This window comes from Thunnus albacares, chromosome 22, assembly GCF_914725855.1.
Source record: "Thunnus albacares chromosome 22, fThuAlb1.1, whole genome shotgun sequence".
NCBI classification, from domain to species: Eukaryota; Metazoa; Chordata; class Actinopteri; order Scombriformes; family Scombridae; genus Thunnus; species Thunnus albacares.
In genome coordinates this window covers 3,076,615-3,086,164 of record NC_058127.1, presented here as the reverse complement: position 1 = coordinate 3,086,164, position 9,550 = coordinate 3,076,615, and the positions used below count along the sequence as shown (strand labels likewise).

Here is a 9,550-nt window from a genome sequence, read left to right as displayed (position 1 = left end):
ATTTTGGCACTTTGGGGGTCAAATTTTTTACCAGACCTGATGTGCGTGCCAAATTTGGTGAGTTTTTGAGCATGTTTAGGGGATCAAATTTAAGGTTTAGGTGGCAGAATGATAAAGAAAGAAGAAAGAAACAAACACATGAACTACAAGTGGGCCTTTGCCCTTTGGGCTCGGGCCCTAATAAAGGCAACTAAAGTAAAATCATGTCAGATAGTCTTTCAAAAGTCCAACTCAGAATAAGCCCACACAGTCCAGTCCAAACAAACATGGGGAAAAGTTTGAGGGTCTCTGGAGGACTGGTGGAGAATGGCAGCTAAACATAGACCCTAGAATCATGTCAAGTGTAGTGTTCATTACAACAGAAGTTCTTTTTTCTTTTTCCAGAGAAAGTCCAGCAATTCAGTCCTCTAGAGGTGCCAAAATCTGTGAAAAATCTATAATGTACCCTGGGACAACATCTCATTTAAAACATAATGCATAAATAATTAGCCATACATATACAGTGTCATCTCTGTGGTCAGTTCATATGTAGCTTACTTGCTGTATTGAGAAAATATTGGCCTTTAATGTCACAGGAGGTAAATTATTAAGTTCAATCAATCATTGTCTCCATGGATACCTGGTTATTTGCTGAGGCGTTAGGTGCAGTTTTAGACTAATGTAATAGAGCCTCCTCCCACAGCCCCACAGTTATCCAAAACTTAGATTTCATCTAACAAGTCAGTGTTCCTCCATATTCAGATGCGACTGATAAACTGTGTATCTATGTATGTCTTTCATAACATGCATCAGGTATCAACATTTTAATACATCTGACCTGCTTGAAATAACTCTGCCTCTTCGACAGAATTAGTCTGCTTGTTTACTTTGGCTTAGTTGCTCATTGCCAGTGAAGTGCTGGAGGATCCACACCCTCATCTGACACAAACTGAAAACATGTCTGAGTGACAATCATGTGATTAGCAAATGAAATCCAAAATGAATGATTTACATCTATTTAACAGCTTTGGCAGGGTCACCATAAAGTAACAGTCATTCTTCTCGATAATGGTGTTGAGTAATATTAAACTTTTCCCTCGTAAAATGAAACCTGACTGTTGATTTCAAGGAACTGGTGTTTACTGAATACGAGGACCAAACCCTGATTACAGATAAAGAGAGGAAGTCATGCTAGTCAGGAGAGAAACAATGAAATTCCAGCACTGATGGAAAGTATATAAGAGAGCGCGATTTTACTTGTGGTTACTGAAATAGCAGATTTTGACGTTTAAGCTCCTCAACAGGTAAGAATCAGTCATTTCATCTGATATTTAAGCCTCTATGTCTGTCATTAAAATCTCACACTGAATGTTTTGAGTTAATTTCTGAAACATTTCATGAATAGAACAAACAGTAGAAGACAGTAAAACTGGATCATTATGAGGAAATTGTAACAACAAAACCAAATGCAACATGAATGTAATATATATCAAAGTGTCGTAATGCAAGCAAAGAATAGATGCTGCAAATTGAAATGTAAAAAGAGAGAGCAGAGCAGCAAGTTCTGAAAAGTGAAAATGTTACAAGTTATAAGTCAAATTTTCAATACTGTGCATTTGGCATATACTTATTTAAGATTAGGAAAAACCAAAATGTAATTTTTTAAAATATTTATCATCATAACTATACATTTTTTCATAATTTTACTGTGTAGAAGTTGATTTTGTAAAATATCGTACTTCTTAAAAGAAATAATTTACATCAGAATAACGTCATTACATTCTTCTGAGGAACTAAATGTACGGATGTTTTAGTCAGACAGAGAAGTCAGGACTTTCCAGGATTCAAACATTTTATCTATGTATTTTTCCTCTTCCTCTTGATGTCACCAAAAGGGAAAGAAGAATCATTTGCGATGAATCTGCATGTGGTGAAATGGAAATTATGTGAGTATTTTCTTACAAACTTTAACTCTCTTTAAACCAATTTATTTGGTGATCATGTGTTATTGGAATTGTCAATCAGATCCAGTTTGTTAATAAATGTGCCGAGGCAATGAGTGCCAGCATACTGAGCAACTCTCACTATGTGTCTTAAGGAAGAAGAAGGGTGTTGTCTTAAACTGTAATAAGACTTTTTACTGAAATTCCACGTACTCTAGTGAGTTCCTTGATCGTCTCTGTCTGTGATCAATATTTCAGTTCTGCTTTTCTGCAGATTTATGTTTGTACACTTTGTGACACAAATATCATCATACACTGTATGATGAAATGAGGCTGTTTTTATTGGACTTAACACAAGCAGATTTGAACGTACTTCTGTCTGTGATTTTCAGAACTGAAACTTTTGTGCAAGATTATAGAGGGCAGGAAAGGTTCACCGTTTACTACAATGTGTACATATTCACAAATTCTGGAAAGATGTTCTTAAAGAAATCAGTGACATAACCAGTCAAACAGTGAACATTTCTCCTTCATCATGCATTCTTCCTAATCCATTAAAACTCTTCCCCCTCTGTGCTTGTATTTAAAAGAGGAACCTTTTCAGTTTTATAAAGTTTGGAGTCCTTTTACAACTTACGTAGTACCTGATTGTTTTCAGACGATAACAGCAGGACTCTGTGGTCTGGTGTGGGGACAGTAGATGTTTTATTTTCAAAGCATTGTGTCATCTGTCAAATCTGTCAGGAACTGCAAACCTGTCAATGTTTAAAAAAAAAAACAAAACTGAAATTTCTTCACTTCAATTCTCTTTTTTACAATAGCACCAGCTAAATGTCTTTAAATGTGAAGAAGGAAAGCTGTTTTCTGAAAACAAACAACAACAACAACAACAAAACAGGCCAAGTATAATGAAGAGTCTAATCTCTGGTTACTCAACTAGACTTTGGCTCAATAAACGTATCACTTAGGTGACCTCAGTCCTGCAGGACAGAGAGCAAGTAGGCTCAATCCAGTATCCCGAGGTTAATAACTGCACTGAAAATATTTCAGTGAGTTCCTTTTTGAAGTGTGATTTTCATCTTTGTGTGTTTCCAGCTGTTGTCAGTGTGCTGCTGCTCACATTGTACCACAGCCGCGCTGCTGCTGTCAGCCTGAAGGAACATCTGGGTGATTGTCTGGAAGACAAAGACTATGACGAGCTGCTGCAGACTGTGGAGTCCGGCCTTCCACACATAAACACCTCTCATCATGTGGTTATTGTTGGAGCTGGCATGGCCGGACTGACGGCTGCCAAGTTATTGCAAGATGCAGGACACACGGTACATTCAACATGCTGTTACCTTATATGAGACCTGATGTCCACCGCCTCCCTCACCAGGGCATCTTGCTTGCAACATATTCATGGCTCTTTTCTTTTCTTGTCTCTGAAGCGTCAAAAATTCACTTGTGAATGTATATAAATGCTTGTATTTATTGGCAATTGACTACGAATGCCCTTTTAATGATATTTTTGATTTGTTACTGACTTTGTCTTAAGAAATATACAGCAAAGCTAGTTTTTGTAATCACTGTAAGAGAATACTACCTGTACCAGCAGATAAAATCATTATTTTATGATCACAACATCATCTGACAAAAATATAAGTTATGGACATTTAAAATTAGAAATTTTAGAGAACGTAACAGGCGACTTAAGGTTTTCATATTGAAATCTAGCCATAAAACATTTGGAACCACATCTAAATGAGCTACAAACATGTATTCAATGTGCTTGTAAAACATGAAAAATGTCAGCAAAACAACTCAAAACATGTCCTGGTGACTTTGAAACCACAGTGGAGACAGTCTTTTCAAATGTATTTTTTTAGAGAGGAAGTCACTTTTATTTTAGGGAAATTTAAGTTTGGATCAAAACCAAATTATGAGTTACTTTTAATAGTGGTAGTAGAAGTAGTAGTATTGGTTACGGTATCAGAAACAGTAGTAGCTGTAGTATCAGTAAGAGTACTAGTAGTAATGCAGTAAAAGCAAGAGTAACAGCTACAGTGGCATATTTGAATCTGTGTATTTATCTGTCTGAACAAGGTAACCATATTAGAGGCTAGTGATCGCGTTGGAGGACGTGTGGAGACCTACAGGAATGAAAAAGAGGGCTGGTATGCTGAACTGGGAGCCATGAGGATCCCAAGTTTTCACCGGTGGGTTTACGGGATTTACTGTACTGTATTATGAAATAACAAACCATCTTCTCCCAACCAAAAGTTAACTCCAACACCATCACCTTGTTCTTCAACAGCATCGTCCACTGGTTTATCAAAAAGCTGGGGGTGAAGCTGAATGAGTTCGTCATGAATGATGGCAACACCTTTTACCTGGTTAACGGGCAGCGTAAGAGGACAAATCTGGTGGAAACAAACCCTGATGTCCTAAAGTATAACTTGTGGGAAAGTGAAAGAGGGAAGTCAGCAGATGAGCTTCTACAGCAAAGTTTGCAGAGGGTAAGAGGGAGTGTCCGGTCACCCCAGAAAGTTGCACAAATTTGTGAAATTTGTGACATTTGTGAAATAGGTGGTATTGAAATATCTTTTGTCGAATGAAAGAACTGTCCAGCCAAGTAAGTTCTCATAAATCTGGGTGGTGCTACGCCACTAATATGGTAGCTTCCTTAATTTTGGGGTCTCTGGGTCTCTGTTCCTCCACGACAGTTTACAGTTGGTCAGTGGCACAAATTCAACATTCAAAAAAGGGAAGTTTGCAGAAACGTTGATCTTCATTTGTTAAAATAAATGTATTTGAGTTATGAGTGTGCCTGCAAGCTAGCACCTCACTGGAATAGGTGTGTGTTTTTAGGGTAAGTTTTTTTTTTACATATTCAAAGTTCACCAAAATTGAACTCTACAAGACGGTCATGTGGATGTACTTCTCCAAAAGCAAATCCATTAATCATGTTGGTCTTACTGTTTACCAAGTAGCAATTTGACATGTACAGATGGTAACATGTAGCATTTAGCATCTTAGTCAGGCAATCACCAAAGCAAATTATCCTCTTGGGACCAAAACTCTTAATCAAATTCTGTTACCGTTGTTGAATACTCTGCCACCCCTTTAGCCATGCTACTAGTTTGTTGGTCATGGGCCAAATCCCCAAGAGCTGCCACTGGTTTGCTTTCTGTTTCAGGTTTGGTCTGTTTCTCTTCTACATTGGTCTCAATGGATGCCACAGTTAACTTCCTCTATATGGGCATACAAGTGACCTTTTTCTTTTCTTTTGTAGGTGAAAGATGAAGTGGATGCTCATGGCTGCAAAGCTGCACTGAAAAAATACGACCACTATTCTGTGAAAGTAGGAGATCTCATGAAGTATTGTGAAATGAGCACACACACACATATGTGAATGACTGTTTTAGTCTATTACAAATAGGATGAATTGAGCGTGTCATATCCAACTGTTTATCATTAAAAACAGTCAACTAATGGTTAACTCTCATGAGGAAATGGTTATGTGTAAAGAGCAGGTTTTCTTGCACATATCTTATTATTTTATGATGGCGAGTCACATAATGTGGCCTGGAGGAGTAAACCAAGCCAATAGGTTTAAAAAGATAACATGAGACAAATTTTCTAAAACTAGACAAGAGAAGACAGAAACAGTTTTTATATTTCATTCTGAAGCAAAATATTGCGCAAACTGTCAAATGGTTCTGGTGGAGTGAGCTGGCCAGAGAGAGCAAAACCAAAACCATGATGAAGCTGTTAAACTAATTGGTAACCGTCTCCAGAAGAGTGTCAGATACAATCCCTGATTTTTGAAAACATGACAAGTGAAAACATTTCAGTTAGCGATGACGTTTTGGCAAATTTTGCTTAAACTGAGCAATATGGAAAATATATGTTTGACAGGAGTATCTGAGAGAAGAAGGTGATTTGAGTCCAGAAGCGGTGAGGATGATCGGAGACCTGCTGAATGAACAGAGCCTCATGTACACAGCGCTGAGTGAGATGATCTACGACCAGACCGACATCAGTGACAACGTCAGGTAAGGCCTGGAGTCCCACATTGATGCCAGGTCAAAATGAGTCACTCTTTATGTGGAAATTGTGCAGCCTGAGCTGTTAAAAATTAAATCCTTCAGCCGGAAACAGTGACAGATATAAAAAGTCATGCGATACGATTATAAATGTTTTTATATTCACAGTTGTCCCTTAAAAGATCTTACACCAGTTTTGTTTTCCCTTTTATCTGAACATGTGTTCATTGATTTCTAAAGGAGACCAGAAAGTTTAAATCATCCAACTTAAAAGTCAAATTAAGTACATTTGGGGTCTGTTTCACTAAATAAAACCATCAGGCAACAGTAAAACAGACTTTATTGACCCCCAGTCATGGTTAGGCTACATTTAGCTTAGCTTACCTTCATTGTGGTGATGGATGCTAGGATTAGCACATATTGCATTGCTAAATTCTGTAACAAGACATAAGTTGAACTTTATTGCTTTGATTTCTTGACAATATGAAGCAGAAAATAAAGGCAATGGCTGATGGAGATTATGTTCTTTGAATTTAACCATCTTTAAAACTTCACAGGAATAATAATACACTATTTTCTCTTATCTTGTGTTAAAAGCTCTATTTAAAATCAGTATCCCAGACTTTTAAAACTACTTTCTTCTTCCCCATCTGCTTTGCAGATTGCTTACTGTCATGCTGGTTGAAAAATTGCCAATTCAATTGTTTCACTGCATGAATGCAATAAGAATAGACATTTTTCTTTTTGTTTTTAAGGTACGATGAAGTGACTGGTGGGTCAGATCTTCTCCCGAAAGCTTTTCTTACTGTCCTCAATGTCCCCATTCTCCTCACCTCTATGGTCAAGCGCATCAGCCAGTCAGAAAAAGGTGTAATCGTGTCGTACCAAACACCCCAAGAGTCCTCTCTGACAGACCTTCCTGCTGACGTTGTTCTGGTAACAACCACAGCCAAAGCAGCCCTCTTCATAGACTTTGATCCACCTCTCTCCATCAGAAAGATGGAGGCCCTGAGGGCAGTCCACTACGACAGCTCCACTAAAATCCTCCTCACCTTCAGGAAGAAGTTCTGGGAGGAGGACGGCATCAAAGGAGGCAAGAGCATCACCGATCGGCCCTCTCGTTTCATCTACTACCCCAGCCACAGTTTCCCAAGAAATGAGACCATCGGTGTCCTCCTAGCGTCTTACACCTGGTCTGACGACTCCCTCCTCTTCCTAGGTGCGAGCGATGAAGAGCTGAAAGAACTGGCTCTGAGAGATTTGGCAAAGATCCACGGCAAGCCCATCAGGTCTCTCAGGTCTCTCTGCACGGGAGTCGTAGTGAAGAAGTGGAGCCTTGATCCTTACAGCTTGGGTGCCTTCGCTCTCTTCACACCCTACCAACACTTGGAGTACGCTAAGGAGCTCTTCAGGAGGGAGGGCAGGGTGCACTTTGCTGGCGAACACACAGCCTTCCCTCACGCTTGGATCGAGACATCTATGAAATCTGCAATCAGGGCCGCTACAAACATTAACAAAGAGGCGCACAAAGAGTCAGCTAGAACTCAACACCGAGATGAGCTGTAGGGTCATAAATCTGTATTTCAGGTCCACTGGTATTATAGTGGTGACAAAATGATAGAATCACATCTGTGATTCAGAATGTAAGAGCTTGCATGAGTACTGTTGGACTCATGATGGACAGTTTAAAGACTCAAGACTCAAAATTGATGTAGCAGAACCAGAGATATTCTGTGTCTTCATTCTATGCATCCATCCACACCCCCAGATTATTGTTCCTTATACTACTTTTTATTCACAGACTCACTTGTGTGCCAGCGTTACTCATAACTGTCTCTAATAATCAACTTCCATTGTCAACGTTCAGACAATAAACTATAAAATCTCAACAGAAACAGAAAAAGCTTGTTGTTTATGTCATGGTTATTTCTGTCTGCCATATTCACTAGGTGCACAATAACAAGAACTACCACTAACTTTTCCTAACTTTTTTTGTACATTTTTCAACTCATGCAAATAACAAGAAGTGTTTAAGCAGACTAAGACTCATTGATATCAATTAAGACAGCCTTCTGCTGCTAAAGCATGTCCTGTATGACTGCCTCTTCAATAAATCAATGGTTAAATTGCTCTCAGATTATTAACAGGCAAGAAGTGCTCTATGATTTTTGTCAGTCTATACAACAATTTTAAATGCAGCTTTGACATTTTCAAACCTGGTGTTTAGAGGTCATTACATAATTTGACTTGTGTCTGCCTGCCACCGTGGTGTAAACTTTTAACACTTTTCTGTCACACATGATCAGCCGAGGGACACATAGCTTTATTTGTTGCACCTGTCAGGATCTTTCACCTTTTCAGAAGCCACTCAGTCCAAACGCAAACTTCGGCAAAACATGCTAATATCATCCAATAAATCATAATATTCACAAAACCACAACAAATGGCTTATATTTTGATCTTAATATTTTATTGCATTATTAAGCGTGTGTATGTAGCAACAGACAGTTCATAATAGTGAACATGCATGATAGATGGTAAATACAGAGAGAGCAGGCAAATGAGGAAACAGATCAGAAAGTTAAGAGCCATTTTCCAAAACATTCATACAGAGCCCTGCAAATCTCATTTGTGTGTACAAATTTGTGCTCTTCAATTAGTTTATTTTTCTTCTCATTTTAGCTCACTTGTTTGCTCAGATTAGTAGTTTGTGTCATTTCTATGCTCAAATTAGAAATTTGTGCCCTTGTTAATTAGTTTTATTAGTTTTAATATGGGTTAATTACATTACTGACAAACATTGATATACTAAAGATTTTGCGTGTTAAATGGCATTGTTTTTGGGTCACAAAAATCACAACAAAACTCTAAGACTGTTGTATATGCAGATAATATAATGTGCTGTTTTTTCTTGTTTTATCCACTGACGTCAAATCTAACTTTCTCTGCCACAACTTGCCATAACAAGCTCTAATTTACTGTCTGCAGTCCTACTATAGGGAAATTTACTAGGGAATTGACTTTGCTCGAATCCAATCCAGCCCTCGTCTTGACTATTTGCTCTAATGGCAACACATCAGTTTTCCTGCTCTGTGTAGAAAGAGCAGAGGTATCACCAGACTGCTGGGCAGATTAAACCAGATTACAGATATCATCACCACACATCTGTCACTGTGGTTCAGCAGTGAGGAGGGATTCACAGCAAAAGCAAAGAGCCCCAGGAACCACAACCACAGCACCACCATTATGGCTGTGATGGTGTGGAAAGCCCTCTGCTTTGATTGGTCAACCTTCTCTTTCTCCCCACCCACCTCCCCTGGCCTGGGACGAATCAGAACACAGAGAACAGAAAGGCTGCAGAAAGTGATGACAATTATAAAGAAAGCCAAAAGGCAGAAAAATTGAATGATGGGTAAATTAGGGTAACACAAAACTGATATGCCCATCCATCCAAAGCACAGCAGCCAAGCACACCCAATGCTGATGTTTCTGATCCTGACCCCGCCCGTCTTTCTCAGGCCCAGGTAGATGATGGGGTGAACGACAGCCAGGTAGCGCTCCACACAGGTCAGACAGTGAAAGGACAATTCTCCAGGAAAA

At 38.9% G+C, this 9,550-nt stretch overlaps 1 protein-coding gene across 1 annotated transcript; it reads left to right on the top strand.

Moving 5' to 3' along the window:
• Nucleotides 1–783: 783 nt before the first annotated feature.
• LOC122974429 (L-amino-acid oxidase-like) lies at nucleotides 784–7,531 on the top strand. Its single transcript, XM_044342457.1, has 7 exons — nucleotides 784–792; nucleotides 2,990–3,241; nucleotides 4,008–4,120; nucleotides 4,219–4,420; nucleotides 5,197–5,265; nucleotides 5,823–5,959; nucleotides 6,706–7,531. Exons 1-7 carry the CDS (start codon nucleotides 784–786, stop codon nucleotides 7,514–7,516), a joined length of 1,593 nt encoding a protein of 530 aa, XP_044198392.1. The 3' UTR covers nucleotides 7,517–7,531.
• The last annotated feature ends 2,019 nt before the right edge of the window (nucleotides 7,532–9,550 follow it).